The sequence below is a fragment of the Mustela putorius genome, unplaced genomic scaffold (genome assembly GCF_011764305.1).
Source record: "Mustela putorius furo isolate JIRA1106 unplaced genomic scaffold, ASM1176430v1.1 tig00004068_pilon_pilon_pilon, whole genome shotgun sequence".
Lineage (NCBI taxonomy): Eukaryota > Metazoa > Chordata > Mammalia > Carnivora > Mustelidae > Mustela > Mustela putorius.
Window position 1 is genome coordinate 419,542 of NW_025422199.1, and position 17,717 is coordinate 437,258.

Here is a 17,717-nt window from a genome sequence, read left to right on the forward strand (position 1 = left end):
TTAAGCAAAAAGAGGAATTTATTATAAAGATGGTGGTGTCTCACAAAACCCAGGGATAATGCAGATGGACCTGAGGAACATATAAATAAAATGGTTGAATGCAGCCAGGATTTTTCACTCTTCTCCAGCTCAGTCCCAAATTCTCTGTGAAGGTACATAAAGGATGGCTCCTGCTACAACCATGAGGATAAGGCAGAGAAGGTGGTAGAAAAGGGGTGCTGGGAAGACAAAACAACAGATGTTTACCTATACTCCTCTTAACTGCCCATAAACACATGCCATTTTCCCCATATCTACAATTCCATAAATGCCCATACCTAACAGAATCCATGGTTAAGTGCAAGTCACTTGCAACTTCTGCATCCAGAAGCAACAGCATAGGATAGACATGCCCCTTCCTCATCTACTTCAGTGACAACCTAAATATGGCTCCTTTTGATCCTGCAACCTTTAGTAAACTTAACTGCAACCAATAGATCTAACATGAGGAATACAGAAATAGATTAACCACCATTAAAATCTGTTTTACCTTTTAGGAAATAATAAACCATTATTAGCCACCAGGTCCAAGTATGCACCATTTTCCACCCGGATAGGAATAAAGGAAATCAATTACAGGCATAGAAAAACTTTTGGGGGGGCACCTGGGTGGCTCAGTGGGTTAAAGCCTCTGCCTTAGGCTCAGGTCATGATCTCAGGGTCCTGGGATCGAGCCCCGCATCAGGCTCTCTGCTTGGCGGGGAGCCTGCTTCCTCCTCTTTCTCTGCCTGCCTCTCTGCCTACTTGTGATCTCTCTGTCAAATAAATAAATAAAATATTTAAAAAAAAACCTTTTGGGAGTCAATTTACTAATGCACCTTCTCACTTAACCATCTGTACTTGGACCTATGGCATGTTCTAAAAGAGCAGTGATTCTCATGCTTGAGAGTGCATTCCAGTCACCTGGAGGGGAGAGACCAGTGAATACTTTTCTCAACACAAACACTCCCTTCAAACACCTGCGCCAAGAGACTTGACTCCCTTCAAACACCTGCACCAAGAGACTTGACCAAACTTAGTATGGCTTCTAGCAGCCTAAGGCTGGTTCCTGGGATGACCCATTTCCTATCTGGAAAGCTCAGGGCTGTTGCTCTAGCCAACACTTAAAGATAGGACCCTGACTTCCCTTTTTTAGAGCATTTACTAAAAAGGGCTTACAATTGTTAGTTCTTCCCCTCCCCCCTTGAGATGTGTTATGTATCTCTTACAGCTCAGAAAGCTATTTCTTAAGGACCTGAGCGCCGTTCCTTTGAAATGTAATCATCAGGAAGGCTAGAGCCTCTATCTTGAAGTCTCTGTTGGAATAGCACCCTAACTTTGATAATTGCCAGCTAGCAGACCTACCTCGCCTAATCGCTTTTGCACTCTTACCCACTTTTTGTAATTTTTTCACTTCCCTGACTCTACTTGAGCCCCTGCCCCGTCTTTCTCTGTCCTCCCTCATCCTCCCTTTAAAACACCCAGTCACCTCTGCACAAGTGGGAACAGAGCCCAGCTTTTTCCCCTACTGGTTACAGAATAAAATCTGTTCTCGCTGCCTTTTTTTAAAATTTTATTTCAAGTTTTTATTTAAATTCTAGTTAACATATATGGTAAAATTGGTTTCAGGAGTAGAATTTAGTGATTCGTCACTTACATATAACACCCAGTGTTCATCACAAGTGCCCTCTTCACCCAGCTTTCACTGCTTTAACTAATGTCCAGTTTTATCTTTGATATTACTTAAAACACAGATTGCTGGCCCCTCTCACAGAGTTTCTGATTCTACAGGTCTGAGGTGAGGTCTGAGAATTTCTGAGTTTGTAGGTGATGCTGATGTGCTGGTCCAGGAACCATACTTTGAAAATCACTGTTTACGGTCCCTATCCACTAGATAAAAGATTTTCTGGTGAGACAACTTCCTCAAAATTCATTTGACTGCCTGTGGATTTCATTTGAGGGGACTCAGAATGCTAATAACAAGTCCAAGATCTAGACAAGATCTAAAAATCTTGTCAAAGTATTCTCTTCGAATCTTCAGATCTACTAAAGGGAATAACCTGGCTCATCATGTTGCAGGTTCTATCTCTTAGCGCTCTACCTAATGATTCGGCTCAAGGTCTCCAGTTCAGAGCCTAGGTAGATGATAATAGGCTGAGTTCAAAGCTATGAGGTGTCTTTCTCTGTGTCTCTAAAGATTTTATTTATGAGAGTGAGAGTGTAGGAGAGGGAGAAGCAGACTCTGTACTGAGCACCCAGCCCAACACGGGGCTTGATCCCATGACCCTGAAATCACAGCCTGAGCCAAAATGAAGAGTCTGGCGCTTAACTGACTGAGCAACCCAGCCACCCCATCCCTCTTTTCTAATCTTCTTTGGGTGTGTTACAACTATCCTCTCTTCCTTGCATTCCAGCTGAATGCATTTACAGAGGGAGACATCATCACACTTGGGGGATTTCGAAAACAAGGAATCCATAAGGCTTATACAGATAACCTCATTCCAATTACCTAGATGGCAATTTCCTAATCAGTGAAACATTTGACATGAGAGAGTTCTACTGCTCTAAGTCAGCAAAGCCCACAAAAATTGAACACTCAGCAATTGCACATTTCTTGATACAGGCAGAAGGGCTGCTCTGTTTTGAGTCCCAAGAGCAATGAGCAACTGCTTCACTGCCAAATACCACAGAATGCCAACTTCTCGTTAACTGATGTGGGAGATCTCCAGTCTCTGCCAGTTCCAGATTTTAGGGTCTGTAAGTTGTCACACTCCATTTCCCATATCAGTTCATGAAGGGTGTTCTTTCTTTCTTTATTTATTTAAAAAGATTTTATTTATTTATTTGTCAGGCAGAGATCACAAGTAGGCAGAGAGGCAGGCAGAGAGAGAAGAGGAAGCAGGCTCCCTGCTGAGCAGAGAGCCCGATGCGGGGCTCGATCCCACCACCCTGGGATCATGACCTGGGCCGAAGGCAGAGGCTTTAACCCACTGAGCCACCCAGGCACTCCGAAGGGTGTTCTTTTTGTGTGTATATGTGTTTTTGTTTTGTCATAAGTAGTTTCTAACCCAATTCTGCCTGAAAAATAGTAATAGTAAGGATATAGGGTTGCCTCACAAGACCAAAAATGCTTCAGGAATGATAAAGAACCTGGAACTTAAACATGAAGACTATCTCTCATTTCTGTGCTGGGAATCTGCATTTTTCTTCCCTTTCTATAGACCAGTATATTTTACTTCTGTCCCTCTGTGGTAAAACTGCTGACAGCTTCCAAGTTTTATGTTTAGAGAAAAACTGATCTCTGGCCCAATTCCAATTTTCTAGGGAATGAGATTCTTTTTTTTCTTTAAAGAGTTTATTTATTTGACAGATGGAGACCACAAGTAGGCAGAGAGGCAGGCGGGGTGGTGGGAAAGCAGGATCCCCGCTGAGCATAGAGCCCGATGCAGGGCTTGATCCCAGGATCCCGGGATCATGACCTGAGCCGAAGGCAGAGGCTTTAACCCACTGAGCCACCCAGGCGTCCCCAGGGAATGAGATTCTAATTGACCCAGCTTGGATTATTTGCCTGCCTTTGTACCATTCAGCTATGGTTATAAGAACATGGCAGTTTTTGCTGTAACTCTGTCAATGGTAGGAGGGTCAATTCTCAGAAAATGAGGGTTGAGAGACAATCCAATAGGTGTTTACTGTACTAGAAAACCTCTATTCTTTCCATCTTTCATCCCTTCAAGCCACTGTGCTCTCCTTTCACTGCTTGTTTTCAAGAGTTATCTGTGTGCACTGCTTCACCATCTATTTATTCCTTGCCAGTCTAGCTTGTTCTGTCTTGTTCTTTTATGATAAATTCCTTTATGGAGTTTGAAGCATTTTCAGCTTTTGAATCCTACTAGACTGTTCTCAAACTTCATTCATCTTGACTACTCTTGGGTTCTGCACTTCTGCATTCTAACTCTGCCTGCTATTACCTCCCATCTTTCATTATGTTCCAAGCCAGATATGGCTACTACTTATCATTATAAAACAGATCTTGTTTTCTGCCCTCCTCCCGCTAAAAGAGTGGGCCCTAAAAGCCAGTTACTGCTACCTCAGAATCAACTGAGAAGCTGAAAATCTATTTTTTTTTCTAAAATTCTGTACATCTGCAATTGTAGCCCTTGCAATTACTCTGCAAGAGCTCCCTGACAGATTCACAGTGAGATTTGGAAACAAAGATCCTAACTATACGATGCTGTAGCTCAGTGAATAGTGGAAAGGTACAACTTGCAGTTTAATCTGTGTTGGTACTTATTCCCTGACCAAAAACTTTCTGAAAAAAAAAGTGATACTCAATTTCATTTTGTCTCTGCATTGGGTTGGGCAAATAATGTCGATTTCACCACTCATAAATTGGGGTCAACAACTCTTCGAAGAATTACGGTGTTAAAAGTTACGTGGGTTACTACAGAAATGTTGGTTAGCACTTAAATTTCATATGTCCCATCTCATTCATTAAAAACTACGCATATTATACCCCCCAAAGGAAAACGCTCCCTCCTAGCGAATTTTAGCGTTGTTTAGCTGATCTCAATTAATCCACGCTATTTCCTTTCCCATGATGCATCACTTCTCCCCCCAAACTCCTTTTCCTGGGAAAGGCGGTAAATATCCTGAAGCAACTCGGCGGATAGAGGGAATTGGAGTGCAAATCCTAAACACATATCATTCCCCGCCATCTTGGATCCTGTGAGCGCTAGGACAGAAAGAGGTGGTAATCTTGTTCCTGGACTGCACCCTGAGGCCATAAAGAAGACTACAACTCCCAGGATGCCCCTCCGCCCTGCCCCGCTCCCCCTCCCGTAGCTGGAAAGCGTGTACCATAGAGAAGACGAGACAACATGGCTCCCGAAGGTGGAAGGAAGAAGCTTCACCCCTTTTGAAGCGATGAAGAGCGGCCGGTGAGGGGGGGGGGTAGAGAAAGAAGTCAGTAGACCCTGCCATTGCTTTTATCCTCCCAGCCTCTCCTAAATCGGGTCGGCCTTACCCCTTCTCCCCACCCAAATCCGATCTGTGGTCTCCTCCCCACCCCGCCCTCATCCCCTCGCTCGCTCACCCCTCCCCTCGGGAATCCTTTGCCCGCCCCCTCGCCCCCCGCGGAGTGCGCACGCGCCCGCCCCCAGCTTCGCGCCCAGATCGCCGCCTAACCTGCTCGCGCAGCCGCTGTCTTGTCTGCCCACCGACGAAGCATGGGCGTACAGGGCTTCCAAGAGTTCCTGGAGAAGCGCTGTCCCGGGGCCGTGGTGCCCGTGGACCTCCTCAAACTCGCGCGCACGGTCTCGCGCCAGCAGCAACAGCACCAGCATCGTCAGCTGCCGCCTACGGCAGCACTAGCGCCCGGGGCTCCACGCGCCACCAGGGGCTCCGCGCCTCTGCAACCGCCGCTCCCGCCCGCTGCCTTGGGTGCCTACTCCGGGGGCGCGGGGCCGACTCGGCACCATCACCCCGCTCACCACTTCCACCACCACGGCCAAGCGCACCCTGGGCTGCACCCGCCGCTGCCGCCGCCGCCCCCTCCGCTGCCCGGGGCCCGGGTGCTTGTGGACGCGGGCTCGGCGCTTCCGCGGCTTTATGGTGGCTACCAGACGGACTGGGTGTGTGGCGGCCAATGGAACGCCATGCTGGGCTACTTGTCAGCGCTATGCCAGGCTTGTGCCTATCCCGGCGGCGACGGCCTGGAGCTGGTGGTCATGTTCCCCGGGGGCCTGGGAAAGGACCGGCTGGCCGAATGGGGCCGTCGGTGCCAGGCCGAACGGCAGACAGCGCAACTGATCGTGGGACACGTGGGCAACAAGGGCACCCCTCCTCCACGGGCCTGGTTCCTGCCACCGGCCTGCCTGAGCCACTGCGTGAGGCTAGCACTCATCCGTTTCCGGGTCAAGGTGAGGGAGGGGCCGGATCTTAAATAATATGCCCCACACCTATTCCCTCCCAGCTAAACACCTAACCACCCACCCGCTAACCTGTCCCCCATCTACTCACCGCCTAATCAGCTAATTCACTTGCCTAACCTTTATCATTTTATCCATCTACCCACCCTTTCATACCCCCCCCTACTGGTTCGCTCACCAACACAACCACATCTACCCATGTCATCCCAGTAACTCCCCTTACCTTCATTTATCCAGTGGCCTGTCTCTGGGTTTTAGCCAAATTTCTTTTGTGATCCCATCTTTCTCCTGCTGTCTTTTACCTCAAGCTGACATGCCTTTTTCCACAATTCTCTACTTGGCATCTCTCTTACGTATGTCTCTTTCCAACCTGGCAACAAATCAGTTAAGCAGATAATGGAATACTTTTTTTATACAACTTCCCCCCCCCATTTTGACCCTGTGCGTTTTTTGTTTTTTGTTTTTTTTTTTTTTACCCATCTGTTCATTCAGGCTTTTTCATTTCAACATGCCTCTAGCTCCTCCTGCCTTAACTAAAACAAATTAAAAAAAAAAAACCCACTGATTCAGTCACTGTTCAACAAGTGTTAGACCACTGAGAGTGAGGGGTTTAAGGGACTGTGAAACATGGTTTCCTGCCCTTGGAAAACCAAATATATAAACATGAAATATATTTAATGGTATAAGTGTGTATGTGATTATGCTTTATGGTACAGACTGTAATACAAAATCTGTGTGTGGGAGGGTTTATCTATGGGCTAAAAGGGTCAGGGGAGACTTCTTGAAGAAGATGGATCTCTAGTTCTTCAGGGATGGATTGGATTTGAATGGGTTATGGGTTTGGGAGGGCTACTTTAAGTGGGAGAAAGAGAATGAACATGAGCAAAAAGGAATATCAAGCACGTGAGGCCCAATGGGTAGTTAAATCCAAACTGCATGTAGTTGGTCACTGCATATGGGGCCTAGAGAAGAGCTTGGCAGCCTTCCCCAGTTCTTGGCACCATTCCTGTTGGCTCTGTTGCTTTCCCATACTCTTAGGTTTCAAGTTCTTACGTGTGGAGAATAGCAAGGCTTGAGAAGTAAAGGAAGTGGGCAGGAAGAAGAAACAGTAGTACAGGGTTGGGTAGGACAAAACCTCAAACCCATTTTCCAACCAAGGCTCTTGGGTATGTGGTCACAATTGGAAGACAGGATAGGGAATTGTGAGAATCATAAAGAAATGGTCCTGGGTGGAGTAATGTGGAGGAAAAAAATCTCATCTGAGAGACTGGAAGACCTGCATCAAGAAGCTTGCAGTGGTCATAGAGTTTGTGACTACAGTCCATTCATGCTAGAACTTGTGCACATCATCAAATCTGTGTCTGGATTGGATAGATTATAGCTGTTTTTAATAACAAAATTTTTAGTAAAGAGCTATCTCAAACATACAAAGTAGCAAAAAAAAAATAGAACATTCATTTGTTTGCCTTCCTGAATGAACATTTTTCAATAGATTGTTCATTCATAAGGATTCTTTTTACTTTGTTTTCATTGCTGCCACCCAAGCTTTAAGGACTTTTGACCTCGGTGTCACTATTAACCTGGTTGCTGGTGACAGTGACTGACTATATGTGCCAGGCGCTAATCTGTGTGCGGTAACAACAAAATTATTTCATTTGATCCTCACAATAACCTGTGAGGCAGTATTATCCCTGTTTTCCAAATAAGAAAGTAAGGCACAGGAGGTTTAGAAAGTTGCCCAAAGTCACCCAGCAATAAACGGCAGAGCTGAAATTCCAGGATTCATGCCGGGGCAGTCTGACTCCAGAGCTCGTGATCTTAACAACAGTGCTCTAAGACAAATCTAAAGTGCCAATGTGATTATTAGATCCTTCCCATACTCCCCTAAAATCTTCCCTGGTTCCTGGTAAAGACATGTCTGAGTCATTTATTTATATTCATTTATTGCTTGCTATAGGCTAGGTACTATGCCTGTTGCTGAGGATTCACACGTAAAAAAGGGAATCTCAGTACTTATGGAGGTCAATTTAGTAAAAGACAAAACCAAGTTGTAGATACTGTGAGCCAATTGCAATTGATGAAAAATATGCCTTATTTTAGTAAAGAGCTATCTCAAACATCTCAGTACTTAACCATGCCCCCCTCCAGGGGGCATGGTTAATTTTGAAGGAGGGTTTGAAAGTTGGGAAAGGCTTCACAGATTGGGCTGAGGAAGGATATAGTTCAAGTAGTGGACAAGGATGTGGAAATATAAATGGCCAGCCATGAGATCTGAATGGATTTTGATTGTAGGTTGGCAGGAGAGTTAAACACTGAGTGTGGATTTGTGGTTTCCAAACTTTGTTCATGCACTCTATCAATCAAAAGTTTTGAGAAGCAGCCTTACTATGGCATACCAAAATTCTCTTTTACACAGTCTCATTTTTAATCCCAGTAGTTCATCCTAATAAGATGGATTGATAAACCAAGTAGAGTGAAAATAGTAGAATCTCAGTGGTGGGTGTTTGTGTGCTCACTGCAAAATTTCAACTTTTCCTATTAAATTTTTCATAATACAATATTGGGGGAAAAATTCCCAACGGTCCTGAGAACAACCATTTGAGGAATATATAAATTTTATTCCCTATGCTAGATTGTAAACAGATTCTTTGATCTTTTCATATTTTCCATAATGTCCTGAATATTTTAGGTTTAGGATACAGTTTTTTTACCCCTGAATGAATAGGTCAATAACTCTAAGAGAGTGGATTGTAGGGAGTAACTTTTAGAAAATGTGTAGTGTGGGTCTTAATATAGTGGATTTAAGACTGGCTCCAAAATCATATTTGTGAAGTATCTGTAGTTGTTCTCAGTGAATGAAGTTCTCTTTCCTGGTTCTGGTTGGTGATTTTTATTGTTGGAGTGAAGGAGAGCTTCTTGGTTTATAGTACAGATTTAAAAAGTATTGGTTGATAACTGATCATGGTTTGCCTATATAGAGGAGTGTTCCACTATCTTGAAGATAGCAGTTTTTCACTTTGGGTGATCTGCATGGCTACATTTCTTTCAACTGAACTGCTAAGTGCTTCAGAACAAAACCCACTACTTTATTTTTCCTCCCCTTGGTTTTGTTCTTCAGCCTAGGCCACAAAATTGGGCTTTATTCCTAATCTCATTTTCATTTGTAATTGAGAAAATAAAGGTTGATGGATTAAATAAAAGATAAATTGCTAGGTTGTCCGTTTAGCTTTAGACAATGTAAGACTTCCCATGAGAAGATTCAGCGTATATTATTGGCATAAACTTTGTCATTTGGTTGGTTTCTTTAGTATGTTCTGCAAACCTTTGTAGTGCCAAAAGTTAATGGCAGGAAAATTAAGTAAACTGACCAGTTGCTAGCCTGTTCTCTCTCTCTTTTTTTTTTTTAAGATTTTATTTATTTATTGGACAGAGAGAGAGATCACAAGTAGGCAGAGAGGCAGGCAGAGAGAGAGGAAGGGAAGCAGGCTCCCCGCCGAGCAGAGAGCCTGATGTGGGGCTCAATCCCAGGACCCTGAGTTCATGACCTGAGCCGAAGGCAGAGGCTTAACCCTTTGAGCCACCCAGGTGCCCCTAGCCTGTTCTCTTCTTAAGGGTCTGAAAAGTAGAGCAGCCAAAAGCAGTTTTAGATTGTAGTTTGGGAGATGACACGGGTGGTTCTGGGGATGAGTGTTTTGTTTTAATAGTTAATGTACATTAGAAAAAAAAGAAAACATCAAACCCACCACTTCACAGTTATAATTCTTTAGAATGGGACCATTAAAAACGAGTTGATTTAAAGAAGAGCATTAAGTTGCAGTACTTGGATGTGGCAGAAATCATGTTGGTGGTACAAGAATGATCAAAGTTTTGAAAAGTCTGACCAAAAGCTGATGACATTTTATGCTTTCATTCTCTGAAATACAATAGAGCAATGGCTGCTGTACTTCTGGGTTATTTATTTACCCTTAGTCATAGACACATTCTGAAAGGTCAGGGACACTTCTAGGTGCTCTAATGGTAGGAAAAATGATTATAATAATTATTATTACTACTACTTGAGCACCAAGTTGTACATAAAGTACTTTTTAAATATCTCATTTATCCCTTACAAGCTTGCAAATGCACAGTATCCTTCCCATTTTTAACAGTTGAATAACTGAGGTACAAAGAGGTGAAATGATTTTTCTTTGGTCTGTATACTGCTAAGTGCTGGATAAATGTTCTTGTTCTGGGTCTGTGTTGCTCAAAGTCCCTTTCCACAATTCCACCACACTGTTTCCTTCTTTTTGTATATTCTTGTGTAAGATTGTACACTTTTATTGACCAGATAAGATGCATAAATACATGAAGAAAAACAATAAGAAGTCAACTTGTTGAGCACTTAGTTTGTGCCAGCATTGCTAAATTGTACAGTACTACTAAAGCACATGAGTAAGCTAAGTGCCAAGTGAGTGAGTCACAGCAGTCTCTTTCCTTTTTTGAATTTTAAGTCTCTCCCTCTGGTTCTTGCACTTACAGCATAAACAAGTAACATTTAAACAACAAAAACTTGCCTTTACTTTGTCATTCCCTTAAGCCATTATTCTTATCCCATTCTTCCCTTTTAACCATTATTCATGAACAAAGAAGACTGTATTAATTCCCATTCTCTAGCCCGTTGCCGCTTGATATCTGATGTCACCATTCTCACGCTGCCACATCCATTTCCACTCTTAACATTTTTTGGTCTTTTGAGATAATTGACACTATCGAGCCATCCTTTCTTTGAATTGCCTTCCTTGGATTTCATAATGCTGCACACTTCTCATTCTCTGTATAAGTCTCAAGTTCTTTCTCTTGTCCTAAGTTGCTCCTTCTCCTTCGCCTCCTTTCTTAAGCCTCAGTGCTCTCAAGGCTTCTGTCCTAGTCATATTCTTCTATATTCATTTCCTGAGCAATCTTACCATTATTATGGTTTTAATTATTAGCTGAATCTTGATGATTCCTGTAGCTCTTTCTCTACACCCAAACTGCCTCATGAACTTTTGACATACCTTTTCAGCTCTACTACTCAATGTGTTATAGGTCTTTTAACCTTAAAAATATTATTTTCCCTGAGGACTTGTTATATTCCCAGTATTCTCTTTTTGTTTGAACATTGTCTTTTATCTATTTCAAGCCAGAGATGATGGAGTCTTTAATTCTTTACTCTCCTGTCACTTCCCATATTCAGTTGGTTACCTGGTCCTGTCAATTCTGTCTCAGAAATGTCTCCAGCATCCAGCCAGTTCCACTCCCATTGCCTTATTCCAAGCTGCATCATTTCTTATCTGAACCATGGAAATAGCTTAACTTTTTCTCTACCATTTTCTGGACTATAGTCCCTCTTAACCATTGCTGTCAGGGATACCATCCTGAAGACCAAAGCTGACTTCGTTGTATGCTCAAAGATACCCACTGGCTGCTTTTTGCCTACTCTCCCAAGTCCATACTTCTCAGCATGGCAGACAGGGCCTTTTACAGTCTGATTCCAAACTCTATCCAGTTTTATTTGGTGCTTACCTCTGCCCACACCTGTTCCAGCCATTGGAGTGTCCCAACCATCCTCAACTTTTTAGTTTCCTAGGCTTACGGTGTGCTCACCTAGTGCTTTGCCTATGTTACTCTCACCCTTACATAGAAAATTCTTGCAGATTGTTTAAAAATTATCACTATGCATCTTTCCCAGCCAACATGAATGATATGCTGCCCAAATGTTCTTTAACCTCTCATTTTTTCTCTTTCATAGTATTTTCATATCACATGTAATTCTTTCTTTTTTTTCCCATGTGGTACATTACATCCCCAAAACTTACTTATTTTATAACCTAGAGTTTGTATATAATTCTTTTTTAATTGAATTCCAAGAGGGCAGGGATTTGCTTCCAGGGCTTGACACATTGTATATAATAATGGTTTTTGGGAGAGAGTGAGATTGTAGTTGATTGACTGACTACTGAGAGCTTTAAAGGTCAGATAAGGAAGAATTTAGAATCAGTGTTTCATGATGTTATATATTAATTCCATGTAAGTCAACTTAAATTCCAAATGGAATTACAAAACTCTGTTAACTAAGTTTGGTAGCTGCTTAGCAATATATTTATAGAATAAAGTCCCTCTTGGTGGTAGTAATAATGGCAACCACATGGGCTGGATACCTTCTATAGATTCATTATGCCATTTAATCCTCATAACCACCACTCAGGATATGTATTAATCTCCATCTTTATGGCTAAAATAAAAACAGACTCAGCATAGCTACTGGCCTGAGGTTGCATTGCTAGAACATGATTGAGCCAAGATACAAACCTAAATATTTTTGACACCAAAATCCTTCATCTTTAACATACTGTAAAACCGTATAGGTGCATTTTAAATTAAACTTTTTCAGAACATGTTTCTTATATTTAGTTTCTTATATTTAGTAGCATAATGGCTAAGAGCATAGAACTTGGAACCAGACTGTGTGGGTCTAAATCCTTGTTCTTCTATCTACTAGAAGATAGTAGACTTAAGCAAGTCAACCTCTCTGTGCCTTCGTTTCCTCATCTGGAAGATAAGGGTAGTAATAGTACCTGCATCACACACTTCGTTTTAAGTCTTAAATGATTTAACATTAGTGCTCATAACATTACCTGGCACATAGTAAACACTATATAAATGCCAGCAGCTATTCGCACAAAGTATCTTATATGCCAATTAAGTTGAACAAGTTTCATTTTACTTTCATGCTTTAAGATTAACATGGCATGGCATGCAGGGTCCTTCATGATCTGCCTGCCATTCTCTGGCGTCATTTCACCGCATTGGTCTTACCAGGACAGTGAGTGGTTTTCACTTCAAGTAACACTTTTTGAGCATCTACTTTGTGGGAGACCCTGTATCTAAGTACTATGAACAATGGAATTCATTCAGTCAACGAGTATTTATTGGGCTTCTGCTGTATGCCAGGCACAGTTCAAGATTGTGAAGATAAAGTAGTGAACAAAATGGATTTGTGATCTTATGAACTTTACATTCTAATGGGGAGGATAAACAATAAACAAGATAAAAAGAATACATAGTGTTTTAGGTAGTATAGTAAGTGCTATGGAGGAAAATGAAACAGGGAAGTGAGATAAGGAAGTGTTGATGTCAGGGAGATTCTCTCTCTGTCTCTCTCCAGGACAGTGTTGTCTGGTAGGGGAGACAAGTGCAAAAATATAGTATGAGCCCTTAGGATCATTTCTCTGACCCTTGTCATAGGCCCAGTAACATGGTCAATGGAAGTGGCAGAAACAGGATATGCATACCAGACACCAAAACCCTTGCCCTTTTACCTGTACCATGAGGGAAATTAGAAAGGTTATGGAAAAGATGGCAGACTGGCAGCTGATAGGCCTACATATTTCTTAAAAGAACTTCATTGATTTTTGTTGACCAGTAGTGTTTATCAGAATCTGAAATCAAGCAGCAGGTTTGGACTGAATATTAAGACATCATCTAGTCGAATAATTTTTCACTTCCCTCTATTTAACTTGTATTATATGAATACATTTCTTTTTTAAAAAATGAGAATTTGTTGCCAGTATTTTAAAAATTGTGAAATGTTACAGAAAAGTCTGACTTTCCAACCACTTGTGAAATATCAGATCCTTTGGCAACATTGATTGCACCCTTTTGTTTAGCCACATGGTCTTCATTTATTGGAATCTCTACTGTTCCATGGTGTCTCCCTGACACAGTGACCAAGTGCCTCTTGCCATTCATGATAGCAAACTTCTAACAATGGCTCCCAATGTTCCCCACCTCCTGGTATTCACATTCTTGTGTTATCACCCCCTATTCCTTGTGCGTGTGCTGGACCTAATGACCTGTTTCTTAAAAAAAAACAAATTATTGAAGACAGAGAGCATGAGCGGGGTGGGGGGTGGAACATAGGGAGGGGGGGAAGCAGACTCCCCACAGAGCAGGGACCCCAATGTGGGGCTCCTTCCCAGGACCCTGGGATCATGACCTGAGTTGAAGGCAGATGCTTAACTGACTAAGCCACCCAGACGCCCCCCTAGTGACTAGTTTCTAATGAGCAGACTGAAGCAGTGATCAGATGTCACTTTCAAGATGAGGTTATAAAAAAAAACCTGTGACTTCCATCTTGTTTGCACTCTCTTTTTCTCTCTCTGGCTTTTCTTGCTTGATCACTCTGATGAAGCAAGCTGCCATGTTGTGAACTGCCCTATGGAGAGGCCCACATGACAAGAAACTGAGGGCAGCCTCCAACTAACAGCCAGTGAGGAACTGAGGCCCTCAGTCCAACAACCTGCAAGAAACTGAATCCTGCCAACAGCCAAGTGAATGAGCTTGGAAGCGGATCTTCCCCAGTTGAGCCTTGAGATGACTGCAGACCTGCTAATACCCAGATTGCAGCCTGAGCCAGAGGACCCAGTTAAGCCATGCCCACAGATACTATGAGATAATAAATGTTTTATTAAGCCACTAAGTTTTGGGGGTAATTTGTTACATAGATAATGAAAACACCATTGATTGCTGTGCTTGTACTTTTTTATAGTAGTTTTGGTAAGCATGAAATATTTATTGTACCCACATCTATGAAAATTGACAAAAAAATATACAAGAAGGTCACATATTTAAAAATCATAATTTTTTCTTCTAATTCAGTGACAAGGGATTTGTGCTCTAGTGAAAAGAGCAAATGAGTTGAAGTCCAGAGACTTGGATTCAGGTCATTAGTTGGATCTTGGGTAATTTATTATTTCATTTTGAAGATCTTCATTTATAAAATGGATAAGGAAGTAATACCATGTTTCCCAGGACAGTCAAGAAAACTACTGGGTATAATGTATGGGAACATACTATACATATGTGTTAGTTTGTATTAATTTCAGTCCCTCCTGTGTTCCCATAGTACTCTTTACATATTTCCATTGGCTTATACTGTAATACATTGTGATTATCTGTTATGTGCAGGTGACTTGATGGAAGGGACCATATTTCATTCATCTTTGCATCTCCTTACACAGTATTTGGACACATACCAAGCTGCAAAAAGCATTGGTTGAAAGAATGAAGGGTTGTTTTGTTAGATAACTAATGAAATTTTTAAAACAATGCTTCAAATTCTTAACCAAGGTATCTTTCAAATTTGGAAAACTTCCTTTTGCCAGTTTGCACATAGGCAGGCATGTCTATAAGAAGGACAATTTTTACAGATAAATCTTCATATAAGGTCACTATGTAAGGCTTAAATTTGGTCTATCGAATATTTCTTAGCACACCCAAAGCATCTGAACCAGATCTATAAGAACAGACCAGTCCATCTTCTAGGCACTCTTACATCACAAAGAATACACTTAAGTCTACATATATTTTATGCCCTAAGGCAAGAAGCAGTCATTGGGCTCAAGGCATCGTCTTTTCTCTCTCTCTCTCTGCCTCTGTCTCTCTCAAATCAAAAAGCTGACAGTATCAACTGAAGAAGGTCACATATTCCTCTATATTATATCTAAATAAAATATGTGTTGAAATACTGCAGTTTAAGAGACCATTTCAAAATAAACCATTGTAAGAAGCATGACTAGTATAAAAATGAGGAGTCCTGAAACAAAAAGAGGTTTTAAGAGGGCTTGGAATTTCAATAGACTGTGTTTTGGAATAAAAACAGAACAAGTGATACTGTTATGAATTGCATTTATATAGTGAATGAAGAATTTGCCAGGGCTTGAAAGTCTTTCATAGGTGGTGGTTTAAGAAAAAAGTTGTCTTGTTGAGTACAGCAGAAATTACATCATAAGCAGTCATTTGTAAAGATAGGAAATACTGTTGCTCAGGATGTTAAAGATTGGTGGCTGAACACTTTTAGGACAAATTGGGTCAAGAAGTTTTATGAAGTTTTAAATTGCAGCTAGTTACAAGAGATCTAAACACTACCCAAATACCTATACACTTAACTATGTGCCTAGCCAATAATTCTCAAAGTTTGGTCCCTGACCAACAGTACTGTATCACCTGGAAACTGGAAATGCAGATTCTCGGGCCCTGGTTTAGACCTATTGAGTCAGAAACTGAATATGGGGCTTGTCAATCTGTTTTAACAAGCCCTCTAGCTGATTTTGATGCACCCTAAAGTTTGAGAACAACTGCACCTAGATAAAATTTATGTGTTAAGAATTTTGGTGGAATCTGACTCTTTTGGACTTGGAGTCTATTACGAGTACATTCAGAAAAACCTGGATTTTGTGTGTTGAGGAAAGTCTTGAAAATTTTAGTATAGGTTGGTCAAAATTATAACTACAGATAGTGCTTCTGCAAATAGTAGTGTTAATCTTGGGCTCAGAATACTTTAATCTGAAGCAGAAATACTTTATAAGGACTTAAAGCTTTTCATTGTGTCACTTCTTAGGGATTCAGTTTTCGTGTGGAAATGTTCAAAATGAATCATGTCAGGATCTAGTGGTTAACATTATGGTTTACACCAAACACAGTTGAATACTTTGATTTATTAGATGCTAGACGTTATAGAAATCTAACCTATTATATATAGGTTGGCTTAGTTGAGGTATGGTAGCAAGATACTGGAAAAAAAGGCAGGGTAGTGGGGACTTGTTTGGCATCCAAAGGCCATTCAGTACATTAGCAAAGATTGAAATAAAATATTTGATCTGTTTGGTTGACATTGCAACTCATCTAGGCACTCTGGATAAAAGCAGATTTATTCAAAAGTTGCTTCACAAATGCATGGTTGTATTTGCTCATTCCTAGCAAAATTATGCCTTTGGGAAACTCATTTGGCGGGTGATAAACTGGCTTCTTTACTGTGCTGAAATTCATTTCCAAGAAATGAAAGTGATGGCCTGAACTAGATCCCCAAAATTGCGGAAGTGTCTTTTACATTCCAGGAAAGGCTCTCTCTGGTATTATATTTTATGAAAAGGAACTAATATTGTTCAGTTAGCCTTTTTCAGTTAATGTTCATGGTGTGAAAGAAGAGCTGCAATAGTGATACTGAATTACTGTACGATGGTACTGAAAATGAAGCACAATATCTTTGGAATACCAGAATTCTACAAGTATCTTGGGAGTTGTTACCCTAAATATATAAAAAAAAGCACTGTGTAAAATGTCTGTTAAGAAATGCCTGCATTTCTAAACAGCTGTTTTCTATTATGAAATAGGGTAAAATTAATCATTCCCAATGAAGGGACCAAAGGCTAAATTCTTTACTACACATCTTAACACAAAAATATAAGACCTAATATTGACCTCTTAGTGTGTAAGAAAGGCATTATACCTGTTGCAAGTTAAAGGAGAATAAATCACACACATACAAATGTAATAATGAACTTTTTCTATTTTTGTAACAGGCTTTCTGATTTCTCATTCGTTAAAATTTGCTTTGGGCAGAACAGGTAGCCTATACTGGTATCTACTTGTCTCAAATGATTTCTCAGGACCTACAGAGAGTAGTACACACCATAGGCTTCATCTCTGCAAAATAAACAGACTATAATTTATTTTATAACCATTTTTTCTGATCCTACATGCAAGGTATTTTATATAATCTCTAAGTCTTTTTTATTTAAATTCAATTAGCCAACTTAGAGTACATCATTAAGTTTCATATGTAGTGTTCAATAATTTATGAGTAGTAATTTCCAAGTCTTAAAATCAGGAATTTGCAAAATCTCGACTTTATAGATGAAGAAGCTAAGTGACTTGCCCATGACTTACCCATCACTGGAATTTAAGCAAAGGTCC

At 41.1% G+C, this 17,717-nt stretch overlaps 1 protein-coding gene and 1 long non-coding RNA gene across 5 annotated transcripts in view; one reads left to right on the plus strand and one right to left on the minus strand.

Moving 5' to 3' along the window:
* On the minus strand, window positions 1-5,341 carry LOC123389900. The gene is made up of 3 exons (XR_006604581.1): window positions 5,203-5,341; window positions 4,876-4,930; window positions 1-218 (listed from the first exon to the last, which is right to left on the minus strand). It is a non-coding gene; the product is annotated as an uncharacterized LOC123389900 (long non-coding RNA).
* The window catches only part of FAM120C (family with sequence similarity 120C), a 125,471-nt gene continuing 112,879 nt past the window's right edge, over window positions 5,126-17,717 (plus strand). For 2 of the 4 annotated variants that reach the window (XM_004780587.3, XM_045072778.1), the window contains exon 1: window positions 5,128-5,936. In XM_004780587.3, the coding sequence (XP_004780644.1) occupies window positions 5,244-5,936 (693 nt within the window). In that variant the 5' untranslated portion in view covers window positions 5,128-5,243. Of the gene's footprint in view, window positions 5,937-14,154; window positions 14,443-17,717 lie in introns of those variants that run through there. The other 2 variants (XM_004780588.3, XM_045072779.1) reach the window with 2 other exon arrangements.